The sequence below is a fragment of the Salvia splendens genome, chromosome 1 (genome assembly GCF_004379255.2).
Source record: "Salvia splendens isolate huo1 chromosome 1, SspV2, whole genome shotgun sequence".
NCBI lineage: Eukaryota > Viridiplantae > Streptophyta > Magnoliopsida > Lamiales > Lamiaceae > Salvia > Salvia splendens.
The window spans coordinates 181,500-195,787 of record NC_056032.1 but is presented as its reverse complement, the minus strand read 5'-3'; the positions used below and the strand labels follow the sequence as shown (position 1 = coordinate 195,787).

Genomic DNA, 14,288 nt, shown 5'->3' with positions numbered 1-14,288 from the left:
ATCTTCATTAACGAAAGCGAGGTATGGTCATGGAGTTAATGAGTCATTCGTCTGCGTTCCTCCTTTCCAATCCGCCGCACTCACATACGTGCTCGTCATTCTGAACCGGGACCTCCCGCGATTCACTCCGCTTATTTGGAAGAACAGTGATTTCGAGTTCATAGTCATTATTTTTTCATTAGTTTGTTTATTTTAAGTGTTGGGTGTCTTTTGTAGAGCAGCACGAATTCGTATTTGCGCGGACGGTGGTGCCAACAGATTGTATGATGAATTGCCGTTGTTCTCCAATTTTCCTGTGAGGAGCAAAGAATTCCATAGAAATATTCAGAAGGAATATGGCAAATTAATCAGCTTGTTAAACGTGAGTCCTTTTGCTTTCATTTATGTATTCCGTGGTTCATTGAGCAGCATTTGTTTCATCGGAGAAAATCTGTATTTGCCCAATCATCGTTTTCTGTTTGTGTGAAATGGAAAATCTCAAATGCTTGTATGGTTGTTGTGAAATTGGTTTTCAGGCCTACGCTGTAATTGCTAAAGGAGTTAGAATTGTTTGCACCAATACCACTGGGACAAAATGCAAGGTCTGTAGTGCTGAAGACACAGGGTAATGGGTCCCTAAAAGAGAATATCATCATGGTGTTTGGCCCAAGTACTTTTTCTTGTTTACAGCCCCTCGCACTTAACATATCTGATAGTTGCATGGTTGAAGAGTTTATTTCCAGACCTGGATATGGAAGCGGCCGGAATATAGGGGATCGGCAGTTCTTCTTTGTTAATGGTCGTCCAGTTGATATGCCCGAAGTTGGCAAGCTTGTTAATGAGTTATATAGAGGTGCTAATTCTAGACAATATCCTATTGTCATTATGAACTTTTCTGTCCCAACAGAAGCATATGATGTAAATGTTACTCCTGATAAAAGGAAAATATTTTTCTCTGATGAAACTTCCATATTGAAATCCTTAAGAGATGCTCTGGAGAAGGTATATTCTTCCAATGAGGCAAGTTATTCAGTTAACAGAGTGGACGAACTTAATGAGAGTGACCATGGAATTAATGTTCAGTTTATGCATGAGGGATCACAAACACCTTCAAAGCAATTATTGCCTGACAGCGTTATGGTTCCTGAGGAAAGAGAAGATAAATTATACGCGAAAACTGACGGTATCCCACCTACTGTTACGATGATCTAAGAGAATTGTCCAGCGAGAAAATGAAACAGACTAGTGGAGGGCTAACGCCCAGAGTACACAGTAATCAGCATATGAACTTATCTGTAACACCTGATAAGCAAATTACAGACAGAATAGACAAACATACTTATCTGCCATCTACATTGACCAAGAAAGATAGTCCTTGCAGTGAAAAGTTGCTTGGGCGCTCAAGTACTGTACAGATGTCACTCAACAAATTTGTAACTGTAAATAAGAGGAAACATGAAAGTGTTGAAACTGCACTATCTGAAGTCCCACTTCTTAGAAGTGAACCTGGTGCGGCTAGACTTAGATTGAGCAGCTCTTCGAAGCACACTCCATCTCCAAGCTCTCCAGGGAATGTCATTGATACTGATGGCTCCAATAATATTGATGAGACTAGGGTGATCAAAATTTCAAGTACCAATAGCGTCTTTTATGAATCAGATGACAGCATTCTACTTCCTTGTGGGGGCAGAAACCGAAGTGTAGTCAGGAATGATGGTGATACAAGTGCTCGGTTAGCTTGTGCTGAGAAGAAGCAAAATAAAGCTAGTGAGGTACATAATTCTCCATATTCCTCTGTGATCAAATTTTACCTGGTGGTAATTTCTTATAAGGTTACATTCAGTGCATAATTATGGACTCTGTATGCGTGCACTGCTCTCAAACTAAACATGTCATGGTGAATTTTTTGAAGAACTTGGGTCCTTTTCTAGTAAGGTTTCTTAAAGCATTTGTTTCACAAGTTGGATAAAGAGAACTAATGCTCTAAATAAGTCCAAGTATTTGACAATCAATTATACTTTATGATGTGTGTGCAGGAGCAGAAAGTTCAAGTTAGAGATCTGGATGATAATTCTGTACTAGCTGCTTCAGTTAGTGCAAATGCTCAACGTATACCTCATGACCTTCCAGATGCATGCACTCCATTACAATCTTCTGGTCCACCAACAGATGCTCCAATGGTTTGTTCTGGCTCAAAGGTCGGCTTCACATTGCAGTTTAGCTTGGAAGATTTGATTTCGAGGAGGAAGAAGAGGCTTTCAAGACTCAAATATATCAGCCATACATCAGGAAGTATAAAGTTACAAGGGTATATAGGAAGTTCATCCATGTAACATTCACCAATGCTGAAAACTATAATTGGACATTCTGCAGTTAACTTATTCCGTCTTTTTATCTCTAGGGGTTTTGATGCAGCTACACTGGAGCTCGCAGAAGGAGTAAATGAGGAGGGAAAGGCCAAAGCCTTAGCTGCTGCTACCAGTGAGCTGGAAAGACTATTTAAGAAAGAAAACTTTAAACAAATGAAGGTCTCTACACGAATAATTTCATAACATTTACCATCATCACTACTTGTCCAAGCCTTACATGATTCAATACCAGCCAGAAAATATATATGATCTTCATCTCACTTAGTACCATCTTTGCCTGCAGGTGATTGGACAGTTTAACCGCTTGTTTATTATTGGGAAAACAGCTCAGGACCTTTTCATTGTGGAACAGGTAATTCTCTTCTCTATAATAGGTATCAGTAAACAAGCGCTATTGCTTATTTGGACAACCAAGGACGTTGGTTTACTGTGCTTCTACATCAGCATGCTGCAGATGAAAAATACAACTATGAGCGTCTGTCTCAAACAACCATTTTGAATCAACAACCTTTACTCAGGTAAGGCGCTTGATCAGTAATCTGGAAATTGAATTGGCACACATTTATTTGATTTACCTGTCAGTATCACCCCTATTAAGACAATATTGAGATTTTAAGTTATCGAAACATAATTGTCTTATGCCAATAACAAGATGCTCACCCTTCCTTATTCCTGCTTACTTTCCCCCCTCTCCTTTTCTTCTTGTATAAGCTGCTTCTGACTGTGTATGTATCACCTATAGAAGCTATCCTGTTATTTTACTGCTGTCTGGAACTTGTGTTACAAATTTTTTAGTATATTTGACTTGTTCAATGGCTTTCACTTTCTTATGCTTTAAATTCTAAGAGAAGTTCTCATGTTGTCCTATCAGGCCCTTGAGAATGGAGTTAGCTCCTGAAGAAGAGATAGTCATCTCCATGTACATTGAGAAACTAATCTTTATACTTTCACTTACGCAGGCTTCGACTGATCAAACCAACTTAGATATCCTGATTCCGTTCTTCATGAGCTTCACCCTCGCCATGTATATAACTCTGCTCAGCATCTTAATCATCACGTGCCAGTACGCTTGGCCAACCATTATCCTCGTGATTCCTCTTGGCTGGCTGAATTTCTGGTACCGGGTAGGCCAACCGGTCCGCACAACTGTGATGAGTGGAGACACATTTTCTATCAAGATGTCATTTTTGGTTTAGGGAGGAGGGGTTTGCAAGATCACCTTATTAAGCTAAATATGGACGGAAATAAGGGCAGAAGGCTGTTTATTGTTATAAATATTTATGTACTCCATCGCAGTAATTCATCATTTGTGTTTGCTAGATTTAACAGACTTACTTCCTTGTAGGAGTATTGTGCCTTATCATAACTCAAGATGAACGGAAAATTGTATGTTTAAAGTAGTAGCGTTGTAGTGGTTTAATATCTTTGGCACTTTAATATATTTTGTTCATAAAATAATAGTCTCATGTTTTCGTTTTAGTCTATCCAATAAAATTAGTTCATACTAAAAATACAAAAGTTTTTCCATAACAAAATACTAGTACTACTAATTAGTAACACTATTTTATCCATTTTTTTTTCTTTTTCTCTCTTATACTTACCAAATTTATACTAGTATACTAAAATTTGTATTTATAGACGGATAGAAGTAAATTTTTAATGACCTACTATTACTTGGAAGGCCCAAATAATAAAAAAGGCCCGGAATATGAAACACACACTACAAGTGATACAACTCCGCGGTGAAATAGCTAAGATTTTGAATAATGCGCAATTGTTAAACCCTAGCCCCTTTTGCAAAAACCCTAATTTCCGCAAGAGGCGAAATCACAGCAATGGGCGGTTCACGGCGGAAGTACAAGCGATCAAGGACGAAAGTGCAAGTGGGATTGCCTAGGAAAAACCCTCACATATTCAAGCCGGCGTTCAATCTCCCCCCGAAATTGAAATCTCTGATCGACCCTCTCTCGAAATGGGATGAGAAGGGCAGCGTCATCGAGAATTACAAAACCTTCGGCGTCGTTTCGAATCCCAATTACCTCGGCGTGCGCTCGCGGACGGACCACATCGTCGAGAGTGATGCTCTCCAGATGCCTCCCGAGGGCGACCTGGTCGTGTCAGAGTTCGACCCGATTGACAGCGGCAGCGAACTCGAAGAAGATGGTCAGTGCTTTCGCTGCTTTGCTTCTACACCTTTTATTCCTTTATTTATATATTTTGGTGTCGATTGCTAAATTAGCTGTAGTTAAAGGCTGTGCTAATTTGTTTAGGTCTTCGATGCAGGAGTAGGTTTTAGTTTGAGTAAAAGCCATAGGTAATGCGTCTGGCAATCAATATGATGTTTAGAGCAAGTAAAGTTTGATCATTGCGAGGCTAATTACTTAGTACAATATCTGATTGGCTCTTTTTGGGGCTGCAATGTACAATGGTGGCAGGATAATTGCTCCCACTTTCCTGTTCAGCTCATCATCAAGACACTCTAGTGGAACATTGCAGCCCCCAAATTAGGAGATCAAGTTGGTCATTGTGGAAAGTGATTGTTTCATTTACGTAGTTGCATGGTTAGAGTTCAGCTATTGTCTATCACCTTTCAAAAGATGTTTTCTTTTAGTTTGGATATATCCAATGACCCTTGATAACTCGTATGATTTGAGCTTATTTTGTCTGATTCATATCCTGTTGAAAATGTGGGATAGTAGAAATTCTTGTAATGAGGATAAAAATATTCAATTCTCTGATGCTCTATACATGTGAACAGTAATATCTACAGTTCTTTTGAAGATTTGCTCCTTGTATCTTGCTGTTATGTGGCTGGGTTTTTTTGTCTCTCGAGTTATGCGTATAATTGGCACATCCGCGTATGAGTTTTTGTTAGAAAGCTCTAAGGTTCTGTTATATATTGACAAACTGTATTCTTTTAAGTATTGATCAATAAAACTCAGTTTGCATGCTTCTGAAATGTGTTATTGATTCGTTTGGAACAATTCAGATTTGAAGTCGGCATTGGGAAAGAAGCGGTCTGATGGCAATCACAATTCCCTCCAACCACTTACGGCCATACAACGGCTACATGTCAGTCGCCTGGTAGAGAAGTATGGTGATGACTATCAGGTGAGAGAGAAAACAAGTGAAAGCTTGTGAATTGATTTCTGTAGCATGATTTAATTTAGCTGATGCATTTATTGTTCTGCAGAGCATGTTCATGGATATCAAACTAAACAAGCTGCAACACTCTGTAGCAACCATCAAGAAGCTATGCAAAAGGTATCACATGTACAAAGATAAAAACCCTTTGCTTGTCGGCACATCAAAGTGATCCAAACAAGATAGCTCGTTGCTGGCTTCAAACCTGCTCTCTCTCTCTCTCTCTCTCTCTCTCAGTTTGTTTGTCCGAGGTGTTCAAATGTTGTCTCATGTGTTATTTTACTTCAGGAAATGCTTTAGTTTGAACGAACAATCCAACTACTGAAGATTTTCAATAGAAACGTTTTCTTGAGTACATTTTTTATATACGTACGTATGTTTATTTTTTTGACAAGATCACAAAACAACCAAAAATGGATGTGAAAAGAGAACTTTTCTACGAAACTCTATTGACTCAGCTTAGATGCCTGTGAAAAGGTGGCACTGGGATTCCCAATGTTCCTTCGTCTGCTTGACTCTCTCTTTTTATTGGCTTGACGTCGTTCTGCCCAATATGTTGTGGTACTGCTCAAGCACAGAGGGGTCAAAACACACAAGTATATGATTGAATAAGGCAGGCATCTGTTGAGACAGTAGAAAATTACCTCTCAGAGAAGAAAATGATGTGAATGCAATACGAGTAATCCATATTACCTATATAATATATATATATGCTAAGCCAACTGTGAAACCCGCGTGTTGGCATTAAACTGCGGCTTAATGACGTGTATTAAAGGATAAAATCACTGAAAAAAGTCAATTTAACTTCCCGCAAACGGTGCCTACAAATAGTGAGTGGTATTTTGTGATGTATCTAAATGGAGTAATAGTAATTCCTATTTACAATAGTGAAGTACTAGTATTTTTTTTTGAAAGGGAAATAGTAGTAGCAACGTAGCATTGATATGCCTCTGTTGTTCTAAGAACTATCAACACACTTTTTTTTTCTTCTGATTTTGTCGATAAAATGTCAAGTTTATTTCCCCGTATAAATGTATGAGAATCGCATTATCATAATGATTTTGTAATCAAATCAAGCAAGGTGTGTTAAACCATACACTGCAAGCACAAGGCAGAGGAGATCCAAGGGCTCAGTAATTTTTAATTTAAGTCATCATTAATAGTATAGACGATATGGCTACATTTGGCAATTTTAGAAATACTGGATTCATAGGTCTTGCAGAAATAGAAAACTTTCTTCTTCAGATAACATGAGAGAAACTTAGAAACTCGACAATCAGTCAATAACACATTGTAGATTCTCTCCATTTACTGCAAATGATTTACTAGCCAAGCACTGCAGCATTAATTCTCCATCAAATTATTCATTCACCTGATGGAAAATATGAGAAATGCTATTAACATCAACAAAGTAGTTAGATCCTATGGCCATAACATACAAAGCTGAAAGAAGTAAACCTGGAACGGCTCCTGCTTCGGCTCTGGCTTGGGCTCTTGCTACGGCTGCGGCTTCTGCTTAAACTGTGTTTTTTTGGACTCGCACTCGTACGTTTCTGGGTGTTATGATTGTTGAAACGAAGATATAAACATAATGGGGACAGTATTACATCAAATGACAAGATTTAGAATTAAAAAATATCGCATTTTATACACATCCGGAAGGATGAAAAATAAGAGAACAACAATTGATCAAAGCATGACTAAACTTACAGCTGGTTTCGGGGATCTGGATCTTGAAGGAGATCTGCAAAAGGTCCAGAAACAACCCAATTTAATATCCACTAGTCCCTCTTTAAAACTTTGATCCAATAGCCTTGTTTCCACTTCCACATCATAGTGACCATCACCATATTGGGCAAGATGAAACTCAAGACATTTAGAATACACAAAAGAAGAAAAACAAGAATGAAAAATATTCATTTCACCCTAGTAACCTATCAAAGAAGAAACATAACCTTGGGACTGGAATATGTGATTAGCAAAGATACCAAAAGAATCAATAAATGCTCGGGTGGAATGAGTTGATAGCTTAGCACCATTGGAGATATTTTAAACATTTCCACTGCAAAAAGTTGTTCTCTTATTCAATTAGTCCAATATCCAGCTACACCAAGTAATCCATGATCTTCATGTTCCCAATCTAGCATCGATTGGACATTTGCTATGCTCATTAGAACAGAGACATCAAGAACGATTCCAAAGTTACCATCTGGAAAACATCATACCTCCAACCCCAAGGAGTTGTAGCCAACTGAAACAATTTTACCCAACAAAATCCTATATGCAATCCCCAGATCGCGCATATATCCGTATCTAGAAACAAGAAAGAGGTAATTCCAAGTTTGCAGAGGATATAAGAAAGTGATCCTTTGACAGCTGACACGGTTTTCCATAACTGCAAGCTAGATGCAAAAGGGGAATGGCAAGGGCGAAAAGGGAAGGGAGGCGCAAGAAAAGCATACTCCAGTAAGGGCTGACACCAAATATATCAAGTTTTGTTTATTCAAATAGTTCAAACGAATATTTTTCTGCCATCAGCTGCTGGCTGTAGAAACAAAATATAGTTATAGGTATTTGGCACTATCAGCTGTAGTAACAAAATATTGACAATTGGGTTCTATTCCGGAACAAAACAAAACACAAGAAAAGTCAGAGAAATATATTTTGCATCAATCAGGCTTGTGAGTATTACTATTAGGAAAAATACTGGGTTAGATATTTCATACTAATTAATACTACCTCTGTTCGTCATTAGGAGTCCCATTTTTTGGCGGCACGGGTTTTAAGAAAGGTTAAGTAAAGTGGGTGAAAATAATTAGTGGAATATGGGTTCCACTTGCATATATAAGTTTTAAATGAAATGTGAGTAGAGTGAGTTAGTGGAATGTGGGACCTTAAAACCATATATAGTAAAAATGAACCGGGACTCCTATTTGTGTACGGACTAAAATGGAAAAATGGGACTCAAATTCGCATACGGGAGAGTATAAACAAGTCAATACAAACTTCAAATTTATTATTTTGTGCTAATTTTCTAGTGTACATATCCAAGCTCAAACTTTAACTTTTTTCAATTTGTTATACTCCCTCCGTGCCACTCAAAGTGGAGTATTTCCTATACAACATGGGATTTTATGCAGTTTTGTTTTGTGAGTTGAGTGGAGAGAGAATAGAGTAGGGCTAATGGTGTTTCCATTTTAGCAAATGTGTATTAGAGTGAGACATCCAAAAAAGGAAAATGTGTCCCTTAGAGTAGGATAGGAGTGAGTATAAAGAGTCAGCACTGATACTTGTTTAGCCTAGATTTGTGTTGTACATAAAAGTTTTTATTTTTTGGATGCATTTTAAGTAAAGCAACAGCAATATGTAAAGAGTACTTCTATTGCACGAGAAAAAATGTATTATATGTGATTATCCACAATATATTGAATCCAGTAATGATGTACAAGAAATTGCAACTTTTGCAACCAACAAATAGTATAAGTGAAAGCACACTCTTATGCAAAAAAAATCAGATTAGTATATTCTACCTTGACAAAGACCGTACTTTTGATCCAGAACGAGACCGAGATACAGATTTTGATCGAGACCTTGAATGACATGATGATTTCCCCTTAGGCGACTTGCTGCAAGTAGATTCATCAAAGTGTATAGCCTCAGTATTATATTTATAAAACAGTAAAAAGAACATAAATTGTATTGAAACAGCATTGAACCTTCTGCTCCTGCTACGGCTAACACTTGGGTTTTTGCTCTTGCTTCGACCATTGCTCCTTCCTTTTGAGTAGGACGGACTGCGACTACGACTGCGGCTTCTAGAGCGACTGGAATCATATTCTTTCACCTGATAAAAATGAAAAATTTTTGGGATGATATTGTAATGGGAAAATATCCAAAAAGAAAACAATGTACAAACTTGAACACTGAAGCATACATGCACTCTTCCCCGTGAAAAAGCATTCCGAAACTCAGAACCATCAAGCTTCTTGATCTGTATTGGGCAAAAGAAAAATCACTATTGAATGTAGGAGGTACAAATGAATGGTTAAAATTACTCAAACAGGGAAACAAACAGAGAAAAAATAGTCACTTAAATATATCAGTTACAAGAAATGGAAGAGAAGCAAGATGGCTCACAGCATATTTCATGTCATCAAAATTTGTGTAGTCTACTATCCCTGTCTTTCCTGAGGGAAGAAAAGTTGAAATCACAATAAGAAAAATATGTCCAGACTAAGAATCCCAAAAAACAATTTCCTGGATAACATATGTACCCACTACCAAGAATATGATATCATTAGCAATATATATTTGTTGATCTGTCAAAAGAAGATATGCACACTGATATAAAACATACCACTCCCCTCGTGGAAAACTTGTGAGAAGCAAACATCTCCAGCTCGACGCATATGATCCTGAATAAAAACAATAAGACTTAAGACCAATGACCAGCTAAGTGGTGTGTATCAGTACGACAAGAGAATGGCCAATACTGAGCACCAAGAAAATGCACTCTTACCTTAAGATCTTGCCATGAAGCAGACTGAGGCAAGCCGGTGATTAAAACTGGAATATTAAGGCCACAGGAGAAAAAATGCAGTAGTGTCAAAATCTTAAACATTGGATGACATTTACACTTAACATATGAATTTATGTATCCACCTCTATATTCTGAGCGCCTAGAAACTCCTCCTCGGGGACCACGACTTCCAGTATGACGATCTGCCGATGATGAGTTACCACGCCCACCATGTGCTAGCTCAACCTGTAACCAGATATCAAAATTATTATTAACATACCAACAGATGCAAGCAAAAAGGTGACAAGTGACAACCACAAACAAATGCCCACCCGTAGGCGATGCCCATCAAAATCATAGCCATCACGCCCTCGTATGGCATCTTCAGCATCCCTTGACTCTTCAAACTGTGGTGAAAAGGTAGGGATTAGAATCTTCAAGGAATTTAAAAAACTCAGATATAAATCAAACCATACCTCAACAAAAGCATAGCCTGGAGGCCTTGGGGGGATTTTAAGATCAATATGCACAATTGGTCCATACTGCAAGTAAATGAAATTGAAAAATGTCGAGATTGCGGATATTAAGATGCAACTCTGAAATCTTTTAAGTGGTGGTTCAACTTCCCAAGTATTAAAGCTAGATTTCAACACAGCTGCTTCAGCCAAGATCGATAAAGAGTAAAATCACTCAACATTAACGTTAAAAAAAAGAAAGAGAGAAAAAAAAAAAACTTGTAAAAAAGATCCTCCACCTCGCGCTCACGAACGTCCCCAGGAAGGTTGCCAACATAGAGAGTTCTGCTAGAGCGACTCATTCTTGCTAAAGTTATCAACAAAACGCGAATAAGTTACAAGAATTGTAATCCTGATAAAATTATACACATAAACCACGTAACTTTCCCAAAAAAAAATTGTGAAAACGAAATTTGCTAAAAACAATTATATAAATACTAGTAGTATCTTAGCGAAAATAATCGTCAGTGCTCTCTATATTACGACAAGCATAAAAGGATGGCCTCAAAGCATAAACTTATGCATCACAAAAAAGCGTAAATATCAAGAAATTAAATGTTAAAAATAAAAGACATTCAGCAGGATTAAGTAATTCAATAGACTAATAATTTTGGAGAGGCTCAAAATGGGGGTTTTACCGATGGACCGGAGCGCGGAGTTCAGACGATTCAGATAGAGAATAGTACAGTAGTTGCGAAATTTAGGGTTTTAAAATTCTGGTTGCAAGCAAAAGGGCAATTTGGGAAGGTGATGCAAGAAATACATATCATTATCGTTATTATCCGTAATTCATTAATACTAGTACTCCGTCCCTAATAATTGTCGATTGTGATTTGATACGGGTTTTAAGAAACTTATAAACTTAGTATATAGTATATTTTTTGTGGACGAGGTAGTAATTTATTGGAAGTGATGCTCCCTTTGTTCCCTCGTAATTGAGGCGGAACTTTTCCATACAGAGTTTAAGAAATTGATATTTAGCGTGTTAAGTCGATGGATAAAAAGAGTAAGAGAGAGAAAAATACCTATAGAATATAGTGTACAACATGAATAAAGTTAGAGAGAGTAAAATAAGAGCGAAAAAAGTGTTATATATGGAAATGACTCAACTATAAGGGAACTTTCCAAAATTGAAAGATGGTTCAACTATGAGGAGGGAACAAATGAAGTAAAATACATAATTTAAAATCGAAACACCAATGATGGTCCCCAAATTTCGACCAAGTGTATTTGACTAGATCTTCTTAGAGTTAGCTGTGACGCTGGAATCGCGAGACGACTCCGCCGCCGTAAGAGTACTCGTGGAATAGTGGCATCAGGTTCCTGGTGCAGGAGGAGGGGAGGGAGGGTTGTCGTTATATTCTTTATTATGACGCTCCACATGGTCTTCATCAGATGCCATACTTGTATTAAGATCATTTAAAAAATATTTATGATGAGTAAAAGAGGAGTTGGTTTTAAACCCAGTCACCCGTTGGGAGGCTTTTGGCCTTAATCCGCAAACTCGGTTTAGCAGGATTAGTTGGAATACGCCAAGGTGGATTCGGTATATTTGTGGTCAAACAAAAAAATTAAAGAGAATACTTTTTAGTGTGGATTTATAGATGTATTTTGAAAATTTTGGAGGATAAAAAATGAAAAAATTAAGTGAATATATTTATTGGGTAAGAAATCTAATTTGAATTCAATAATAATTTTTTAACTCTTTTTAAAATATTTGAAATGGTCGAAATAGAAGCCCACTTACAATGGAGCGAGTGGGCTGCACGGGCCCGAGGAGAGGTTGTGCATGGCAAGACCTTTGATTCATCATTGCAGCAAAAAGGGCGATTTCGTCGCCTTGGCGGCCCCCACACTCCGGCCCAACATCATGTGAGAGGGTTCAATCAGGGTACGCAGTAGCCCGTAAAGGGGGAGGTCTTAACCCACTGGCTGCCAGAAGCCCCCACACTCCGGCCTGACATCATGTGAGGGGGTTCAATCAGGGTACGCAGTAGCCCGTTAAGGGGGAGACCTTAACCCACTAGCTGCCAGAAGCCCATCTCCCAATGCCTCACAATTGTGTCTGAGAGATGGAAGCAATTACACGACAGCAGAGGGATTCGAACCCATGCTCATTGCAGCAAGATCTGCCCCTCCGTTGTCAACTGCGCTACGCCCCTGCAGGCAGCAAGACCTTTGATTCATCATGCTTCTTCAAATGGTGGGAGTCAATCGAATTGGATTTGCCTATTTCTGCAAAATCATTTTTGTACCACGAACTAAATTTATAAAAATTGATATTTTAAGATATTTTGGTATGAGCCACTTTTTGAGTCCAATGTAGTAGTATAAATTAAATTTGTACTAATAAATAAGTTATATATTTTTTTACTTTTAAATAATAATAATAATAATAATAATAAATTTTCAAATATAAAATGTTAGTGGAATAAATTGGTGTAATGTGAGACCTACTTACCATTTATGTTAAAAATGAAATACTCCATCCCCGTCCACAAAAAATAGGGCACATTTGCCATTTTTGGCTGTGCACGAAAAATATGACACATCCAAAAAAGAAAAGTTTTCAACAACTTTTCTCTTACTTTTTTCCCTTCTCTCTTACTAATAATATGGATCTCACATTCCACTAACACTACTTCTTTCTTACTTTACCAATTTTACATTAAAACCCGTGTCATTCACAAAATGTATTATTTTTTGTAGCCGAATGGAGTATGATTTTATTATGTAACGGACCGAAATAATAAAAAATTTGTATGATATTTATAATACTCATAGGCCATGTTTGGTTGCCAGGATTCTGTCTGGGAAAGTAATCTGATTACTTAAATTTTAAATTCATGTGTTTGTTTCCGTTTTTAATCAAACTGGGAAAATAATCAAAATCTTGAAACAAGAAAAGTTAGTATAACTTTCCAGGATTTTGAATCCTAACTTTTCTTAGGTATTCTTTTTCCCAGTTTTAGGATTCTTACATATTTAATGCAATATAATACAATTTATTATTATTATTATTATTATTATTAGTATTATTATTATTAGCATCATCATCATTATTATTGTTATTATTTATTACAATGTTTTAAAAATAATTTAAAAGTATAAACCATACTTAATTTCAGGATAATAAATAACTATAATTCAAATTATCATAATTATAACTATGTTATTAATATTTATTTTTATTTTTATTATCATAATAACAAAAAATAATTTATTAAATAATTAAATATAATTATAATTATATAATAATATAATAATTATTAATTTATAAATTAGTAGTTAACAATAAAATTGTAGTGAAATTTTAAATTATAAAATTTATTCAATTAAAAAAAATTAAATATAATGAGAATAATAATAATAATCTTATTTATTATATTATTATTATTATATATTATGATATATAATTCATATTTAAACTATCCATCGTAATAATAAATAAAATAATATAATTATTATCATTTGTAATTAATAATTTATTAAATAATATGTATTATTATTTTTTATAAAAAAAATGATAAGTATATTTTTAGTTTAGTGTTAAAATCAAATATATACTTTCAAATCTTGATATTTTCCAAACACAGGAAAGTAAAGTTATTAGAAATCATATTCACGGGATTCATTTTCCCAGGAATCATTTTCCTTGCCAACTTGACTTTCCTGCCAACCAAACATGGCCATAGGGTTCTTTAGTAACAAGCCTATATATTAGGACAAACACGCGTCGAGGAGCGCGTCCTCGAAGCAAAA

General features: G+C 36.4%; 2 protein-coding genes and 1 pseudogene across 6 annotated transcripts; 2 read left to right on the top strand and 1 right to left on the bottom strand.

Annotated features, from left to right (window-relative positions):
- Positions 1 to 23: 23 nt before the first annotated feature.
- On the top strand, positions 24 to 3,803 carry LOC121757213 (annotated as a pseudogene).
- A 284-nt stretch (positions 3,804 to 4,087) lies between these two features.
- Positions 4,088 to 5,849, top strand: LOC121805770. The gene is made up of 3 exons (XM_042205764.1): positions 4,088 to 4,511; positions 5,338 to 5,459; positions 5,542 to 5,849. The coding sequence occupies exons 1-3, from the start codon at positions 4,184 to 4,186 to the stop codon at positions 5,662 to 5,664; spliced, it is 573 nt and encodes a 190-aa protein (XP_042061698.1). The 5' UTR covers positions 4,088 to 4,183; the 3' UTR covers positions 5,665 to 5,849.
- Positions 5,850 to 6,610: 761 nt separating this feature from the next.
- LOC121805753 (serine/arginine-rich-splicing factor SR34-like) lies at positions 6,611 to 11,286 on the bottom strand. 5 transcript variants are annotated; one of them, XR_006051526.1, is made up of 15 exons: positions 11,165 to 11,286; positions 10,766 to 10,833; positions 10,488 to 10,553; positions 10,344 to 10,418; positions 10,155 to 10,257; positions 10,012 to 10,058; positions 9,850 to 9,907; positions 9,630 to 9,679; positions 9,427 to 9,483; positions 9,209 to 9,336; positions 9,023 to 9,118; positions 7,718 to 8,037; positions 7,203 to 7,632; positions 6,951 to 7,045; positions 6,611 to 6,864 (listed from the first exon to the last, which is right to left on the bottom strand). XR_006051526.1 is itself a non-coding variant. In XM_042205740.1 (14 exons), the coding sequence occupies exons 2-14, from the start codon at positions 10,826 to 10,828 to the stop codon at positions 6,861 to 6,863; spliced, it is 876 nt and encodes a 291-aa protein (XP_042061674.1). In that variant the 5' UTR covers positions 10,829 to 10,833; positions 11,165 to 11,286; the 3' UTR covers positions 6,611 to 6,860. The 5 variants fall into 5 exon arrangements, 1 of the variants encoding a protein (XP_042061674.1); XR_006051525.1 differs by having other exon boundaries at positions 7,203 to 8,037; XR_006051529.1 differs by lacking the exon at positions 7,718 to 8,037 and having other exon boundaries at positions 7,203 to 7,554.
- Between the last annotated feature and the right edge of the window lie 3,002 nt (positions 11,287 to 14,288).

Coding starts and splice junctions, on each gene's coding strand:
- LOC121805770 (XM_042205764.1), top strand. CDS start 4,184: ATGGGCGGTTCACGGCGGAAGTACAAGCGATCAAGGACGAAAGTGCAA. Junction 4,512..5,337: donor CAGCGAACTCGAAGAAGATG/GTCAGTGCTTTC, acceptor GGAACAATTCAG/ATTTGAAGTCGGCATTGGGA. Junction 5,460..5,541: donor AGTATGGTGATGACTATCAG/GTGAGAGAGAAA, acceptor ATTGTTCTGCAG/AGCATGTTCATGGATATCAA.
- LOC121805753 (XM_042205740.1), bottom strand. CDS start 10,828: ATGAGTCGCTCTAGCAGAACTCTCTATGTTGGCAACCTTCCTGGGGAC. Junction 10,419..10,487: donor CAGGCTATGCTTTTGTTGAG/GTATGGTTTGAT, acceptor TTTTCACCACAG/TTTGAAGAGTCAAGGGATGC. Junction 9,119..9,208: donor AGCCGTAGCAGGAGCAGAAG/GTTCAATGCTGT, acceptor ATCTACTTGCAG/CAAGTCGCCTAAGGGGAAAT.